Source organism: Dermacentor albipictus, chromosome 8 (assembly GCF_038994185.2).
Source record: "Dermacentor albipictus isolate Rhodes 1998 colony chromosome 8, USDA_Dalb.pri_finalv2, whole genome shotgun sequence".
Classification (NCBI taxonomy): domain Eukaryota; kingdom Metazoa; phylum Arthropoda; class Arachnida; order Ixodida; family Ixodidae; genus Dermacentor; species Dermacentor albipictus.
In genome coordinates this window covers 69,363,174-69,381,049 of record NC_091828.1, presented here as the reverse complement: position 1 = coordinate 69,381,049, position 17,876 = coordinate 69,363,174, and the positions used below count along the sequence as shown (strand labels likewise).

The window sequence follows — 17,876 nt, the reverse complement described above, 5'->3', positions numbered from 1 at the left end:
TTGAACAGTTTGAGTTGCTTCCGTAGCCTGGCATTGGGAGGAGATGAAACACCGCTAAGGCGATTGATGATACTATGGCAATAGGAATCGGCGCGCTGGTGAGTGGAAAGCACTGAAAGGCGGTTTGGTGAAGTCAAGGAAGAAATCGGTGTAAGAGACGAAGCGTCCTCCGTGCGGCCAATTTGACAAGGTGATGTGATGTGCCCCGATGGTGGTGGTAATGGGCATCGTGAAAGAGCATCGGCATATTGGTGCTTCCGTCCGGACTTATATATGACATTGAAATCATATGCTTGCAATCGGAGTATCCAGCGGCCAAGGCGCCCGGACAAGTTTTTGATCGTCGACAACCAACAAAGGGCATGGTGGTCGGTCACAACCGTGAAATGTCGACCGTGGAGGTATGGACGAAATTTCTGAATGGACCAGACAACAGCCAAACACTCTTGTTCGGTTATCGAGTACTTCTTTTCCGCGGAAGTGAGAGTGCGGCTTGCATATGCAACAACCTTTTCGCAAAATTCGTGGTCTGCAGCAGTACGGCACCAATTCCGTGACCGCTGGCGTCAGTATGCACTAATGTGGGCGCCTGGTCATCAAAATGACAAAGAACAGGTGGGGATGTTAGTGCGCACTTGAGTTCTTGGAACGCGGCTTCACACTGATCGTTCCAATCGAAGGAACTGGAACTAGCAAGGAGCTTGTGGAGGGGCGAGGCAATGCAGGCAAAGTTCCGGATAAAACGTCGAAAGTATGAGGCGAGTCCAATGAAGCTGCGCAGTTCTTTTGCACGAAGTGGACGTGGAAAGTGAGCACCGCGGAAATTTTATCCGGATCGGGTGGATGCCGTCTTTGCTAACGAGATGACCCAGGACTTTAATCGTTGTGCTAGCGAAACGGCACTTCCTCGTGTTTAGTTGAAGTCCGGCATTAGAAAGGCATGTGAGCACTTCATCTAAGCGTTGCAGATGGTCAGTGAAAGTCGAGGAAAACACGACGATGTCGTCGAGGTAACATAGACAAGTTTTCCACTTGAGGCCGCGAAGGGCCGTGTCGATCATTCTTTCAAATGTGGCGGGAGCATTGCATAGACCGAAAGGCATTACATTAAACTCATAAAGACCATCCGGAGTAGAAAAGGCGGTCTTTTCTTTGTCCGCTTCGTGCATTGGGATTTGCCAATATCCGGAGCGAAGATCAAGGCTGGAGAAATATTGCGCGCCTTGCAACGAATCAAGGGCGTCATCGATACGGGGCATCGGATATACATCCTTACGGGTGATCTTGTTTAGCGCACGGTAGTCAACACAAAATCGTACGGATCCATCCTTCTTCTGCACCAAAACGACGGGTGATGACCAAGCACTGGCGGAGGGACGTATGACGTTTCTTTTCAGCATATCGGCGACGTTCTCCTCGATGATTTTGCGTTCGGCCAAAGAGACTCGGTAGGGACGACGGCGTACAATAGTCTGGCCATCGGTGTCGATACGATGGAAGGCAACGGAAGTCTGTCCGAGGGACGAAGTATCCATATCGAAGGAGGCCTGGTGCTTCGTAAGGAATTTTAGCAACGCTTCATGTTGAGCAGAAGTAAGGTCAGGGCTTATCACGGAAGTAAGGGCAGATGAAGCAGATTTGTCCTGTTGAGGAAGAGCTGGCGAGGCGGCAAGAGGAAGCAGGGAGACTGGTTGGGTATCCACATAACAGGTCACTGCGGAGCCTTGAGGTAGGAGGATTGTCTCAGTGGTGGCATTTAAAGCGATGATTAATGCAGAGCTTTCTTTGAACCGCACCATGCAGGAAGCGAAGACAATCCCACGGGCAAGACAGCGACCGTAAGGAGTGATGAACACGTCGCCATTGGTGATGTCCGTAGAAGAGAGACTTATGACTTGCTCGTGGCCGGGAGGCTTACAATAAATGCTTACAATATATATATATATATATATATATATATATATATATATATATATATATATATATATATATATATATATATATATATATATATATATATATATATATATATATATATATATATATATATATATATCACCAATCGCAAATATGCAGTAAAAGCAGCACCGGAATTCAATACTGCCCTGTACCCAGAGCAGCCCAGATACCTCACTTCGAAGCAGTAAGGAACAGATTACGTAGGTTGCTTTCATAACTATCAATGAAGTTAGAAGGGCCTTGCAAGATATGAAAGGGGGAAAACGGCAGGAGAAGATGGAATAGCGGTAAATATAATGAATTATAGCGAAGACATCATGCTTGAAAAGTTGGCCGTCCTTTATACGAGTTGTCTCACAACTTCAAGGGTCCCAGACAACTGGACGAATGCCAACACTATACTAATCCACAAAGAGCGAGACGTTAGAAAATTGAAAACTTCTAGGCCCCACAACTTGCTTGCAGTATTACATAAAATATTCACCAAGATGATTTTCAATAGAGTAAGTGCAGCACTAAACTTCAGCCAACAAAGAGAACCTGCTGGCTTCACGAAGATATATTCTACAATTTATCACATCCAAGTAATCAATCAGGCAATCGAGAAATCCGCCGATTGCAGTCAGCCTCTCTCTATGGGTTTTATAGATTACCAAAACGCATTTGATTCAGTAGAGATACCAGCTGTCATAGAGGCATGAAGTAATCAAAGAGTACATTAGGTTAAAATGAATATCTTGGAAAATATCTATAGATTCCACAGCTACCTTAATTCACCACAGAGAAGAGCAGGCAGATACCTATAAAGAAAGGGGTCAATCACTGAGAAACAATCTCTCCAACGCTATTCACTGCGTGCTTGGGAGAAGTATTCAAAATATTAATCTGGGAAGCTTAGGAGTAAGGATCGACGGCGAATATCTCAGCAATCTTCGGTTTGCAGATGACATTGTGCTGTTAAGGAACACTGGGGATGAGTTACAACAAATGATTGATGACCTTAACAGATAGAGTTTAAGAGCGGGGTTGAAGATTAATATGCAGAAGACAAAGACAGTGATCAGTAACCTGACAAGAAACCAGCATTCAGGATCACCAGTAGCCTCTCGAGTCGGTGAAGGAGTACGTGTACCTAGCTCATTTACTGATAGGGGATCCTGATATGAGATGCAAATTTACAGAACAATAAAAATGATTTGGAGCGCGTACTACAGACATTGTCCTTTCCTGACTGGAAGCTTACCGTTAGAATTGAAAAGAAAGGGGATAAGATCGGTGCTTTTACCGGTGCTAACATATGGGGCAGAAACTTGGAGAATGACAAAGAAGCTTGAAAACAAGTTAAGGTCCGCGCAAAGAGCGATTGAACGAAGAATACTAGGCATAACGTTAAGAGACAGAAATAGAGTGGTTTGGATCAGAGAGGAAACGGGTGTAGCCGATATTCTAATTGACTTCAACATAGAAAGATGGAGCCAAGCTGGCCATGTAAAGCGCATGCTTTGTAACCGGTGCCCCATTGTGGTTACGGAATGGGTGCCAACAGAAGGGAAGCGCAGAGTAGTCGAGGAGTGTAGACGAGTAAGTGGGTCGCTGAAATTAGGAAACTCGCGGGCGCCAGTCAGAATCGGTTGGCTCAAGACAGGGTAATGGAGATTGCAGGAAGAGGCCTTCGTCCTGCACTGGACATATAATAGTTCAGCAATATATATATTGAAATGGGGTGTATTGCAGCTCGTTCGAGGGATCGCAGGTAGCTCTTGATCACAACTCTTAGCCCTTCGCATCAGCAGCCCGAGCTCGGGTCTCGCGCCGCAGCGGTGGTATTTCGCACAGTGCCACATGCATATTAGCCACTACAATTGTCTTCGCGGCAAAGAGGACCCATGCTGGCGACCTAAGGTGATGATGCGATAAGGAGGCCGTGGTAAGGATTCAGGCGGCTGACGTGAACAATCTGGCGGCCACGGCGGCGTTTGTCCGAAGATGGCGTCACCGGTTCGACCACATAATTCACAGGCGATGTACACGCGACGATCCGATACGGACCCTGATATTTCGGAGCAAGCTCTGGGCTAAGGCCTGGAGCTATGAAGGGTAGCCGAAGCCAGACGTGAGAGTCCACGGCGATGGACTGTGTGGGCTGATTGTTGCCGTGGCGATCTTTGTGGATTGCTTGGGTATCCGACGTGTATGAGCGAGTCATTTGGCGGCACTCTTCAGCATGGCGAGCAACTTCGGAAAGAGAGGTGAATTCAGAGGCATCCAGATAATATGGTAGTACGGTGTCGTGGGTAGTGGATCGTGCACGTCCATAAGAAAGGTAAAATGGTGAGAAGCTTGTGGTAGCCTGAACGGCTGTATTGTATGCGTACGCCACGAAAGGAAGATCGTCCCAATTGGAATGATCAGACGCAACACACATGGTGAGCATGTCACCAAGAGTGCGGTTGAATCGTTCTGTTGGACCGTTAGTCTGTAGGTGATACGCCGTAGTGGTGCCGTGAATAGTGCGGTACGAGGTGAGTCGCTCATTAATAACTTCGGACAAGAAGACACAGCCTCGGTCGCTGAGCAGTACTCGCGGTGCGCAGTGCCGCAAGATGAATGCGGCAACGTCGCGAGCAGCAGCCGAAGCAAGTGCAGCAGTTTCGGCATATCTTGTGAGGTGGTCTACTGCGACAATTATCCAACGATTTCCGTTAGCAGTGCATGGGAGAGGCCCATAAAGATCAATTCCAACTAGATCAAAATGACGTGCAGGACACGGTAAAGGTTGCAGAGGGCCTGTCGTATGAGGAGATGTCTTGCGTCGCTGACAGGCTGCACATTACCGAATGTATTTGCGGACACAAGATACATGCCGCGCCAGTAGTGCCGCTGGTGAAGCCGCTCGTAGGTTTTCAGGACGCCAGCATGAGCTTGTTGTGGGTCGGCGTGGAAATACGTGCATACGTCAGAACGCAAATGGCGGGGAATGACCAGCAGCCATTTGCGACCGCCTGACTGATAGTTTCGGCGGTACAAGATGGCGTCCCGTAGCACGAAGTGGGTGGGTTGGCGACTAAGGTTTTTGGGGCGTGTAGCCGTTGAAGAACTGTTAAGAATGTCATTGAGAGACACCATCCACGGATATTTTCTCTGCTGAGACGGCATGTCAGTAACAGCAAGCGTAGCAACCGGGCACACTATGGATGAGAGTAGCGTTTTGTCGGATCGCATGGGGGAACGGGAGAGCGCATCTGCACCAGAATGTTGGCACCGGGATCGATAGATAACGCAAATGTCAAATTCTTGGGGCCGAAGAGCCCAACGTCCAAGACGCCCTGACGGGTCGTTCAGTGACGCAAGCCAGCAGAGCGCATGGTGGTCAGTTACAAGGTCGAACGAACTGCCATACAAGTAAGGGCGAAATTTGTTTAAGGCCCAAATTATAGCCAAACATTCTTTTTCTGTGACAGAATAATTGGTTTCTGCCTTCGTGAGGGTATGACTCGCATATGCAACCATATATTCCGGAAAGCCAGGCTTGCGTTGCGCAAGGACGGCTTCAAGACCAACGCCGCTGGCATCCGTATAAACTTCGGTCGGTGCAGGTGGGTCGTAGTGGCGTAGAACAGGTGGTGAGGTAAGCAGGCGACGCAAAGTGGTGAAGGCCTGGTCACATGCCGGAGTGCAGTCGCGAAGGTCACCAGGGCCAGCCAGGAGCTTCGTCAGGGGAGCGATAATGCAGGCGAAATTGCGCACAAAGCATCGAAACTAAGGGCAAAGAGCTACAAAACTTCGGAGCTCTTTCACTGTAGTCGGCCGCGGAAATTCTTCGACAGCACGAAGTTTGTCAGGGTCTGGAAGGATGCCGTCTTCGGACACGACAAGGCCAAGTATGGTCAGCTGGCGGGCTCCAAAGCGCCACTTTTTCAAGTTAAGTTAAAGGCCGGCTGTGGTAAGGCTAGTAAGGACTTCCCGCAGACGGGAGAGGTGAGTGGTGAAATCTGGGGAGAAAACTACTACGTCGTCTAAATAACCCAAGCACGTCTTCCAATTCAGGCCACGCAGAATATTGTCCATCATCCTTTCCAATGTCGGGGGCGCACAGCAGAGGCCGAATGGAATTACTGTAAACACATACAGGCCATCGGGCGTAATTGAAGCTGTCTTCGAGCGGTCGGCTTCAACCACTGACACTTGCCAATAGCCCGATCGCAAGTCCAAAGAAGAAAGGATTCGGCACCATGAAGACAATCCAGGGCGCCATCTATGCGCGGTAGAGGATAGACATCTTCTCGTGTAATCTTGTTGAGGCGACGATAGACCACACAGAAACGAATCGAGCCATCTTTTTTCTCAATGAGTACTACGGCAGACGACCAAGGGCTGCAGGATGGCTTGATAACACCGCGTTCAAGCACGTCTTCAAGTTCCCCGGTGATGACACGACGCTCGGTGGATGACACACGGTACGGACGCTGGCGTAATGATGCGTGATGTTCCGTATCTATACGGTGAGAAATGGTACCTGTGCGGCCTAATGATGCTTGGTTCCAGACAAAAGAGGCGTGAAAATTATTTAAAACAGTAATTAGCCGCTCATGTTATGTCGGCTCGAGGTCATAGCCAACAGAGCGACAAAAACATCCGGTGATACACGGTTAGATGGCATATGGGCTGTCAGTGCTATTACGTTGGCAGTATACACGTCGTCGGCAACGGAGAAATGCACAATAATATAGGCGTCCACAGTCTTGATGGTACCAAGGGTCTCGCCACAGTGCAAAGCCAAAGTGCACGAATTCGGGCTAGAAATCGGTATTTCTGCGGCACCGTGGTGAACCATGAGGAGGGCGAAAGGCAACAATATAGGCTGGTGGCGAATGAAGACGTAAGCGTGTGAAAATATGCATGACACTTCGGCAAGCGATGCGCATAAAAGAGAGACCAATACATTGCTGTGAGGGGGAAGGTCAGTATCTGAAGCTACACAGATCCTGCTAACATCATGAACTTGACAGTCGTGAGATCGCAGATCACACAGAACGAAGAATTGAACCTCAGCACGTGCAGAGTCAATGACGCCGTGATGGTGCGACAGGAAATGCCAACCGAGAATAACATCGTCAGAGCAACAAGTTAACACAAAGAAGTCAATTGAATACATAATGCCTCGAATTACCACCCTGGCAGTTGACATAGCATCTGGCTCAACTTGTTGTGCACTGGCTGTTCTAAGCAATAGTACCGAAGGCATCATGGTCACTTTCCGTAATGCACGACAAAGCTCCTCTCTAATCACGGATAGAGCAACACCTGTATTGACGAGCGCAAGAGATTTGATGGCCTCAACGGACCCTTCAATAACGTTAGCGGCGAAAAAATGAGGACTTTGATGTTCCGATGATGACGCAGTTCGGGCCTCAGGAACTGCGGATGCCAGTTTTCCGCCTCAGTAGTACTGAACTGGGCCTACGACACATGGGTGAGAGTGAGCGCCGGCGAGGGGAAGGTGAGCGACAAGTACCGTAGAGCTGTGACTGCGGTGCTGGTATGTTATCAGCAGCGTAGACTTCCGGTGGTGGTCGTTGAGGCATACGGAATGGTCGGAAGCCGGAGCTGGGTGGTCGCGGGGTGCCCACGAAGGCCGGCAAACGCCGGCGGCAGAGGCACGCTATATGTCCCGGAGTACTGCTGGTGTAGCATATTGGGCGGTTGTCAGCAATGCCGAAGCATTTCGATCCTGCTGGTGTGCACTGAAAAAGGGAGCCGCTGGCTGGCGAGATGAAGGCGGAGGAGAGAACACCGGCGGGAGAGGCGCCCGTGCAATGGCTTCAGCATACGTTAGAGGCGCCTCCACGGGATCCGGCTGACACGGAGGCGGAAGAACTTCGGTCACTTGCTCTTGAATTATGTCTCGGATCGCTGGAGCCAAATATTGAGAAGACTTCTCCGTGGTCGGCGAAATCGAGGGCTGTCGCGCGACCTCTTCGTGCACAAATTCGTCAGCAAAGTTGTGTGGTTGTCGCCAATAACCAATGCTGCTAACGAATCTTCCTTAGGCGGTGGGCGCCGAGCTAACATGCGTTGTTTCCGTAGCTCGTGAAAACTTTGGCACAAATTGATGATTTGCGCCACGGTACGCGCATCCTTCGCTAACAACATTTGAAAGCAGTCCTCATCAATTCCTTTCATAACGTGTTTTATCTTGTCCTTTTCTGCCATTGAAGTATTCACACGCTTACGCAGGTCAATGACATTTTCGAAGTAACTTGTGAAAGTTTCAGCGTGATGTTGCGCACGCCCCCGTAAGCGTTGTTCTGCGCGAAGCTTTCGCCCAGTGGGGCACCCGAACACTTCTGCGAAACTTGTCTTGAATGTGCTCCACGTTGTGAATTCCTGTTCGTGGTTTCGGAACCAACCGGAAGTTCGCGACGCCGGTGAAGTAAAACAGCACGTTGTGAAACTTGGTGACGTCGTCCCACTTGCTATGCTGGCTCACCGGTTAGTAAGATGACAAACAATCCTACACGTGATGATCATCGGTGCCTCTAAAGATGGCAGGATTACGCTCGCGCAACGAACCGGAAACGATGAGCGCCGGGGGTGGTGGTGCAACTTCCTGGGTCGTTTCGTCAGGCATGGTCGCAGCAGTCGGTAGCGTCCGGCTTCGGAGTTCCAGTTTCCTAGGTTACTCCGCACCTCCACCAAATGAAACAGGGTTTATTGCAGCTCGTTCTTGGGATCGCAGGTAGATCTCGATCACGAGTCCTAGCGCTTCGCATCACCAGCGTGAGCTCGGGTCTGGCACCGCAGTGGGGGCAGTCCGCACAGTGTCACATGCACATTACTCACTACAATATATATATATACATATATATATATATATATATATATATATATATATATATATATATATATATATATATATATATATATATATATACGCCACCGGCGCTCCTTTACAAGCACAATTGGGAAAATGTTCGTAATCATCAGAAGTCATTCTGGATAAAGTGAAGTACAAGGGCGCATAACAGCGTCGTTCCTACATATATATATATATATATATATATATATATATATATATATATATACTTGTACTTCACTTTATCCAGAATGACTTCTGATGATTACGAACATTTTCCCAATTGTGCTTGTAAAGGAGCGCCGGTGGCGTTTTCAGAGTAGCAGCTTGTAGCGTGAGAAACTATGGTCTATAGGAAGTCTATATAAAAGGTATGTAGGAATCGCTGAATATAAGCGGGAAATTCTTTGGTCGCACACGTAAACAACCAACGCCAAACGTTTACAGCAAACTATAAGTGAAGCACTACCCTGCATCAGAGCGGTCAAATTACACGTTGCGTAGGGTAAGGTATTGTTTCCTTTGTGGAGTACGCTCAAGAGACAACCCATGGCTGGCCTTCACAAGCTAGTGCAGGCGTGAAATGGGTTAGCTTCAAGGTGCTCCCTCGTAAGTACAAGTATGAGCGGCTGAAGAGACACCAGTGTAGACTGCTTGAGCTTCAAGAAACATAGAAAGTCTGCCAACTGCTGTGCGCGCAGCATTCGTTTTCTCGTGAACTGCAGCCACTGCACTGAACGCTGAAGTTTATTGTCCTGCGTGGCTGTTGGTGTTAGTCATCGTCCTTGCCAGAACCTCAAGTTACTTAAACAGAATCATTTTGTCAACCGTCTTTCAAAACATTCACTACCTCACTGGTGTACAAACACTGATTCTTCACTCGTTAAACACGCATTATTTGCACATTTCCTATTGATTGGTGGTTCTTGGAGAAATTAATAGCCGTATACAAACGGGGGTGAGATGGCCTACTCTGTATTGTTGTGCAGTTGTGTATTTTTTTCACAGCGCTAAATGGCAGAATTCACTGGCAGGGTCTGTATTCGTTCACTCTTTGCAGGCTTTTTATAAACTCGAATAAGCTGCAGGAACAAGAAAGACATTTGGCCGATAAAAGGAGTGCCTGTTCCGCACAGAACAACGTGGGGAGAGACGGATGTCAGTGCACGATAGTCTCAATGTTTCCAGCGCCGGACTCATGCGCTACGTTATTTCTGCGAAGGCTAGATATCAGTTATAAATGCTTTGTTTAGACATAGTTGCCACATTTCCGAGCCTCAGTAGCACTGTTGTGAAAACGTATCAGGGGAGAGTGCGCATACATCTGGCGAAACATCTTGATCCGCAATAATGTTTACTTTCTAGCGTGCGTGCCCGACTTTGGAGCACCAGTCAACTGACGACCTTTCTAGCTTCGAGTAAATTTTTGAAGAAATTCTATCTTTTAAAGAAGATTTTTCAATAAGGCTTCGAGCGAGGCCATGTGGTATGAGATCGTGCTGTTTACAGTGCCACACATTACAACAAAGGACAAACAAGAAACTGACACGCATGTTCAAGCTTGTAGGTATTGTAGAGCCTTCAAGTGTTTATCGATATTACCCATAGTCAGTGTCTGGTTAACAAGACTTGCGGTTTTCTGAATCGGGCACGTGTGGTTATGGATGGGCTGGGCAGCTTCTTGAAAAGCGATAAACGTGCTAAAACTGAATTTAGACATCACTAAAGGCATTCTAGTGACCTCTGTTCACTAGTAAAAAAATAAAACTGTTTTACTATGGGCCTACGCGAGAAATAGATTGCTTTTATGGCGCCGCCTAATCTAGCGCTCACTTCTATTTTGCATTGCACACAGACGCTGGCTGCATACTGCCACATCTAACGGCACTTACGTATGGTGTTGGTTTTAGAATGTGTCTTAGCAACTAGTATTTTGAATGCAGCCAAAGAAGGAGGTTCTTACAGTGGAGGAACGAGCAGTGTTCCGCAGTCGTCTTTGCTCGTGGCGCATTTTCCCGTCTCCAAGAACTCAAGGCGCCCATTGACGCAGTGGCACCTGGTGTCCGCAACAGCGCAGTCCGCTTGCTTGTCGTCGCACTGGCATGGCGCGCAGTGCTCTTTTTCTTGCGGCGTTGGGATGCTAGGGAAAAAAAGTCAGGAATTTGCAATCGCAAAAAATGAAAGGCTAACGTTTGGTCACAATCACAAATATGTTGCTTGTTGCGTAATCTCTAGCGCATATGACGGCACACCATGAACCTCATAATATCAGCGAAAGAAGCGTTAAAACTTCGTGTGAACATCTATATGGTTAAATTTATATACAAGAACCGAGTTTAGCGCAGTAGTAGCCTACCCTTTACAAGCTTGTCAGTGATAGCTTTGCAGTTACTTATATCCCTTATCACGAAGGGCGTGCAAATATGAAGAATGAACGTCTAAAGCGATGAGTGAGATACGGGGCGTCGCAAAGGCCGCTAGCAGCACGCCTTTCATGGCGTGGTAGTCGAAGCGGCATCATCTCCAAGTAAGGAGGGGGTGGTAGTTGAAGTTTGTAAAAGTGCGGTTGTAGGAAATATTCCTAGTATATGTTTGGCGCAATAGAACAAGTATTTCTTGTGCACCGTTTGGAGTAGCCTTTATGGCTGGCTAGTGCATGGCACGTCACAATGCAGCCAAAGAAGGAGGTTCTTACACTGGAGGAACGAGCAGTGTGCCGCAGTCGTCTTTGCTCGTGGCGCATTTTCCCGTCTCCAAGAACTCAAGGCGCCCATTGACGCAGTGGCACCTGGTGTCCGCAACAGCGCAGTCCGCTTCCTTGTCGTTGCAATGGCATGGCGCGCAGTGCTCTTTTTCTTGCCGCGTTGGGATGCTAGGGAAAAAAAAGTGAGGAATTTGCAGTCGCAAAAAATGAAAGGCTAACGTTTGGTCACAATCACAAGTATGTTGCTTGTTGCGCAATCTCTAGCGCATATGACGGCACACCACGGACCTCGTATAAACTGCGAAAGAAGCGTTAAAACTTCGTGTGAACAATGATAAGGTTAAATTTATATAAAAGAAAAGTATAGGGCTGTAAAAGCTACCCCTTTGCAAAGTGTTTCAGTGATATCTTTGCAGTTACTTTCGTTGCTGATCGTGAAGGGCTTGGAAAGATGAACATTGGTCGTCTAAAGCGATAATTGAGATACGGGAAGTCGCAAAGGCCGCTAGCAGCACGTTTTCCATCGCGTGGTAGTCGAAGCGGCATCATCACCAGGCGCAGAAGGGGCGGTAGTTCGACTTGATAAAAACTGTGGCTATAGGAAATATGTTTAGAGCAATAGAATAATAATATATGGGGCTTTACGTGCCAAAACCACTTTCTTATTATGAGGCACGCCGTAGTGGGGGACTCCGGAAATTTTGACCACCTGGGGTTCTTTAACGTGCACCTAAATCTAAGTACACGGGTGTGTTCGCATTTCGCCCCCATCGAAATGCGGCCGCCGTGGCCGGGATTCGATCCCGCGACCTCGTGCTCAGCAGCCTAACGCCATAGCCACTGAGCAACCACGGCGGGTTTTAGAGCAATAGAAGAAGTATGCTTGTGCACCGTTTATAGTAGTCTATAAGGCTGGCTAGTGCATGCCAGTGTCATTCAAAATTTCTATTTCAGATGAAATGGTAATTAAGCGAACAATGAACAGAGCTTACGGTGCGTACCAGTGTATGCTTAAGAAAATGTTGTCGAAGATCTTAAGCGAATTGGCGCATACGAGACCATTGCTCCCGTAGCGTAACCTACAGTACAAAGGCAATTTTCCTAGTTATGGACGAACTGCACGCCGATGATTAGGCTATGAGAAGGACCATTATTTATTTTGGTTGGTGTGAATGAAGTTAAATAGCCGAAAAATTGACAAGTAACATTTCAAGCAAATGTAGTTGCAGATAAGGACAATATGAGCGATGCGTTGACTTGAAAGTAATTTATTTCGTGGGGCTAAATGACAGTTTCTGAAACAGTAATATTTGGATACGATAGGCATATTGCGATGGTTTACTTCGTTTTCCATCATGTTTACGAACACTAGTTAAGCTATCTTGCTGATCAGCCTTTCTTGGGTACGATAATATGACTACGGAGCAGAAGCGCGCCTGCGACACTACTGCAAGAAGTATTGACGAGCAGTTTTTTCACGTTATCTTAGAGGAAAGATAGAGGACACAATACTCCGATTCTTTTACTTGCAGCACCCAATTTGACATAATACTTAGGATTTACCAGCTAGGGACTGATATTTTTCCACATTTAGGTTCGGCCGTCCAATTTCCCGCATCCGAGAGTGTCGCTTGTTTCACGCTGTCCTGAAAAAAAGAATGGTGCCTGCGCCTGTTGATGAGTGTTTATCACATTCGGTCCTGCCTGTCATGTCAGCTGAAAGATTGACGACCAACTTCAGCAAAAATTTTTGTGTACGTTTACAGAACAAGTTAGCGCAATGTCTATCGGGGAACATAGGGAACCGATCCGTATATCAAGAATAGCCGGCGTTTACAAAGGTATGGGCGAGCTTACTAATACTGGGCCGGCTACGAACGCCGACGTGAGCAGCGTGTTCTTAACGAATTCCAGGCTGTGCGAAGCTCCGCAACTCAGTGCGTTGCCGGCTGTTCAGAAATCAGTTACACATGTTGTTACGTGGTAGAGACGGTCAAGAACATAGCAACAAAACTGTGAATGGCGAATTCTTTACTGAGCGCCCATGTGCCAAGAGAAAGAGGCGGCACTCAAAGTGCACAGGTAACGGTGAATACTGTTGGTGATCGTCGAAAATTTATCAGCGGGTCAAGCGCGTCGGCCTTTATACCTGAGTCATCGAAGGTTACAAAGAAATCGCTGGTGCCTGCGTGTCTTCCAGGAAGTACTACGCCATTAGTGTCGAGCATACGTACAGCCAGATTACGCAAAGTTCGGTTACGCCATGGGATATGCCATCGATAACATTCCAGAAATTTCCGATACATGCAGGCGCCTTCTGCGCTGAGCGATAACATTTGCTGGATGGTGAAACACCGTCAACCCATAACTGTACACAAGTACTCGTTGTAACAGGCGATTTCTGTAAAAAATAACCTTATGAAATTCGCGCCGACTTAACTCGGTGTGCCTTGAGTAAAACAAATAGGCTGTACATGGTCACAGAACCAACCTGTGCCAATTATATGAGCGCCTTGGCCTAAGTGTGCGTGCGCATGACGCATGTCAACCCGTGCTCTAGAACACACATCCCTGAAGGTACTGTCGACTCAATGGACAGATGAATGCTATTAGCGTCCCTTTTCAAGCAGGCTAGTGGGTTGCGCCATGAAGCTGTTGTTATAATATTGCCTGATGTCCTACCTCGGATAAAAAAGGAAACACGAAGAATTCTTATCACCAAACTATCTCAGCCTGTATTCGTAACATTCTTTTTGTGCGCTTCCGTCCATTTCGTTTCCCCGGTTTGCTTCCACCAATCTTCTAATCGCCCCTTTATCGGGCAAATGTTTTTTTTTAGTGAACTCGGTGAACCGAAGCGCTTCAAGGAGGCCACACGTGGCTTAATGAACGGCTGGGCAGGTATCTTCCCATTCTAACAAAAAATGTGCCTAGCTCTACCGAACAAAGCACCTGCTTCGTTTCCCTTGTTGTATCTCCCCTTATAAGTACTTATTCCAAGGCGTCCTGATATCGCTTCGATATATAAAGAGCTTCCCTTTCAGTTATCATAAATTGTTCCTTTCCTGATTTCGCTTTTTCCTCTTAAGTAGTTGCTCATAGAAAGTCTCTTTTCCATTCCCGCAACCTAGGAGACTATCTCTGCATTTATGACTTTCGGCTTGATGTTCTTTGTTGCCATTTTGCTCAATAATCGCGTCGCATATTTGCTGGTAAGATTTCTTGTTCTTTTCCTCCTTGTGAGTCCTAGTTCTTTTCTTCCCCTTTCCTCCCTGTGAGCCTACCAGCGTTTAAACAGCCAACGTATCCTGGTACTTTCTAGGCCCGACCATGCTTGGTGCCACTGCCCCTCAGCAATGGCTTTCTTATAATTTGGTTTGATTTACTTGCCAAGCGCTAATGGTCTCGGAGTACTCCCTACGCCTTGCCCGTTTGCCTCTTATGGACACCGAACCCGTGGGAAGCGGTGACAGGAGAGAGCACATGCTAGAGCAGGGCTTCTCTCCCTGCTGCTGCAGTCCCAGCTCCCCCTCATAGCTGTGCGAGCATGCGAAGCAACTCGCACGTTGCCCGTGACGCACCCCTAGGAGCTGGGGAGAGCTCTTTTCCAGAGGCCGACTCCACTCAAGCTGGATTACATGGACACGCAGCCGTCTGCATTGTTAAGGCACCCCTCGGCCATGAATGGTTGTTGGAATCCCCCAGGACCGACTTTCAACAACCGACTTCTGCGCTGGGGCCACCAGTAAGCTGGATTACAGGGATTCGCAACCGAACGCCGGCCCTAACAGCGCGGTCATTGAACTCTCTCACAAGGACGCAGTCCCATACCGAGGCCTCCAAGCAGTTGTATTCTAGGTGCATACCAAAAACCCTGGCTTTTTCAATATGGTTATTGGTCTCCCTGTGGGTCCTTTTACCCAGACGAACATTGAGGGTAACCTTTCTTGTACGTAAGCCGGTTGTACTTGAATTAATCCGACTACATTTGTGTGCGCGTTGATCAACCCCTTGCACCCAGGCAATGGGTAACAGAAGCTCGCCACGAGCTTCCGCCAAGGTCCAGCGATGGTATAGCACAACGCGACGCCCTATAGCGTCACAAAGCGTCACATGTCTACTTCTTTCCATGCTGCTGGTCTTCAGGTGCAAGGAGGAGTGCAGTGAGCAATTTGCTGCTTCTCCAGCTGCTCAATTTAACCTATTGCATCTGTCAAAGTCACTGTCAGTTTTTTGACAGATTCCGTCATCATTTCAGTATGATATCTCAATGTACTGCTGTGGCCAGGTTCCCATTTTCATTATCCGGACACCGCTTGCGTAGAGCCCTTCTTTCTTAATGCAAACATCACAGAAATCTTCTGTTTGTGTGAGCGGCTTGTTGTGTCTGTATCGTGCAGCAATTCACTTGACTCTTGCCCGGTGTATTCGCATTTGCGGAGTTTGAATACAACTGCGCAGTAATCAGCTACGCGGCTCCTGCTCCATCTGCTTCTTCAGTTCTTTTTTGCGACAGGCGTCTTCGAGATATTTTGGGTCCGTGCGAAAATGTATGAGGAGCCACGGCGGGCCGGACTTCAGGTTCGTGTTCTGTGCCCAACTTTGTGGAAACAGGTGGGGGCATGCATACGTCTTTTATATAACCAGTCCCGTGGCATCTGAAGCTCGGCAACATTCAGGGTTTGTACGGTGACAAAGGTGTCAGCCAGGTGCAGTACTTTACAATACGATGATGCCTAGGTGTCTGTAAAGTCGGCAGCATCATTTGATTTCCAAAGCACCAAAGGCACCGCCCTCTTTATTTGGCTGCTAATATTGTGGCTGTTTCCGAATCCAGTGCAGTTCTGCGAGTTGGCGGATGCAAATAATGTGTTGCCGGTTTTAAATGGTTATGGTAACAGTGCTGGAAGCTTAAGTAGGTCAGGTTTGGCTGCAATCATCTTGTAGAGACTGTCAGAAAATATTTTTGGCATGGCCTGCTTGGTTCTGGGCGCAATATACTGAGCACGTATTTTTCGAGAGCATGTATGTTTTGTTCTTGGATACCCATATGCCCTTGTATAATGCATTTGGGGGACATGTAGACCGGCTGGCTTGAATATCATGCCGAAAAATGTTGTCTTCACACTCAGGAGGTTCCTTTGCAGGTCTGTTTCTTGCTGTTAGTGGGGAGATTATGTGCCACTGTCACCCCTATTGCACCAGAGGGAATGTCGCTGACTTCCGTTGGCCTTGACAAGGTGCTCTCTGAAGTCTAAATGATAGGAAAAATTCATGCAATAGTCTATGTACAGATCACACGCAAACCATCATTTTCCACTTGTTTCTAGGCATGAATGTCACACTGCATTGAAAGTGCGCAAAGCAAATGGAAAACAAGATAGTGTACACAATTGGTCTAACCGCCGCGGTTGCTCAGTGGCTATGGTGTTGGGCTGCCGAGCACGAGGTCGCGGGATCGAATCCCGGCCACGGCGGCCGCATATCGATGGGGGCGAAATGCGAAAACACCCGTGTGCTTAGATTTAGGTGCACGTTAAAGAACCCCAGGTGGTCGAAATTTCCGGAGTCCTCCACTACGGCTTGCCTCATAATCAGAAAGTGGTTTTGGCACGTAAAACCCCATAATCTATCTATCTATCTATCTACAATTGGTCTAGGATTAGGATTTGTGTGTTATTACACTCCTGGCAGGAGGGCACTTACATAGAGGTCTGCCATATTATATAAGAAGCACAACTATACATGAAAACATGACCCATGCTTGCATGATCATGGCTCATTCAGTCAACATCAGCTACAGGTGCTGATGCAACACAGGTGCAACACATACACGTGTAACACATACAAAATAATTGTGTTAACTGTTAAGCAGAAACTTTACCGTGAAAACAACGATTTTGTATGTGTCAGTGTTAGCTTTCCCTCGAAGACCTTAGTGTAGACAGTAAAGTAAGGGCACCCAACAAAACATGTGTGTGGCAGACAGTAAACATGAATGATAAAGAAAAAAGCCTTAATCAAATAATGCATAGAAAAGATGACTGCAATTTCAGAAGCACGTGTGTGTGCACTCGTCCACATAATGACGCTGCCTAGCTGTGGCGATGCAGTGCATGGCACGCTGTTATGAAAATATTTGTTCATCTTTGCTAACTTCTATATCAGTGCCTTAGTGGCGGCTTCTCCGCATTGCAGGACTTGAGCCACGTGACCACACTCGACAAATAAAGGAGTAAGTGACGCATGAAATGCTGATATACACTTGCTCCCTTTGCAAAAAGTAAGTCCCGATTCATCGCAGCCAACCAAAATACGAGACAGAAGGCGGCGCTGCAAGCGCTCGATTGCAAACCA

The 17,876-nt window shown here is 47.5% G+C and overlaps 1 protein-coding gene across 7 annotated transcripts in view; it reads right to left on the bottom strand.

Annotated features, from left to right (window-relative positions):
• Positions 1 to 17,876, bottom strand: part of LOC135914494 (low-density lipoprotein receptor-related protein-like) — a 172,151-nt gene that overhangs the window by 23,573 nt on the left and 130,702 nt on the right. For 6 of the 7 annotated variants that reach the window (XM_065447372.1, XM_065447375.1, XM_065447374.1 and 3 more), the window contains 2 exons: positions 11,511 to 11,687; positions 10,779 to 10,955 (listed from right to left, as the gene is read on the bottom strand). In XM_065447372.1, coding sequence (XP_065303444.1) covers positions 10,779 to 10,955; positions 11,511 to 11,687 — 354 coding nt within the window. The remainder of the gene's footprint in view (positions 1 to 10,778; positions 10,956 to 11,510; positions 11,688 to 17,876) is intronic. The other variant, XM_065447377.1, reaches the window with a different exon arrangement.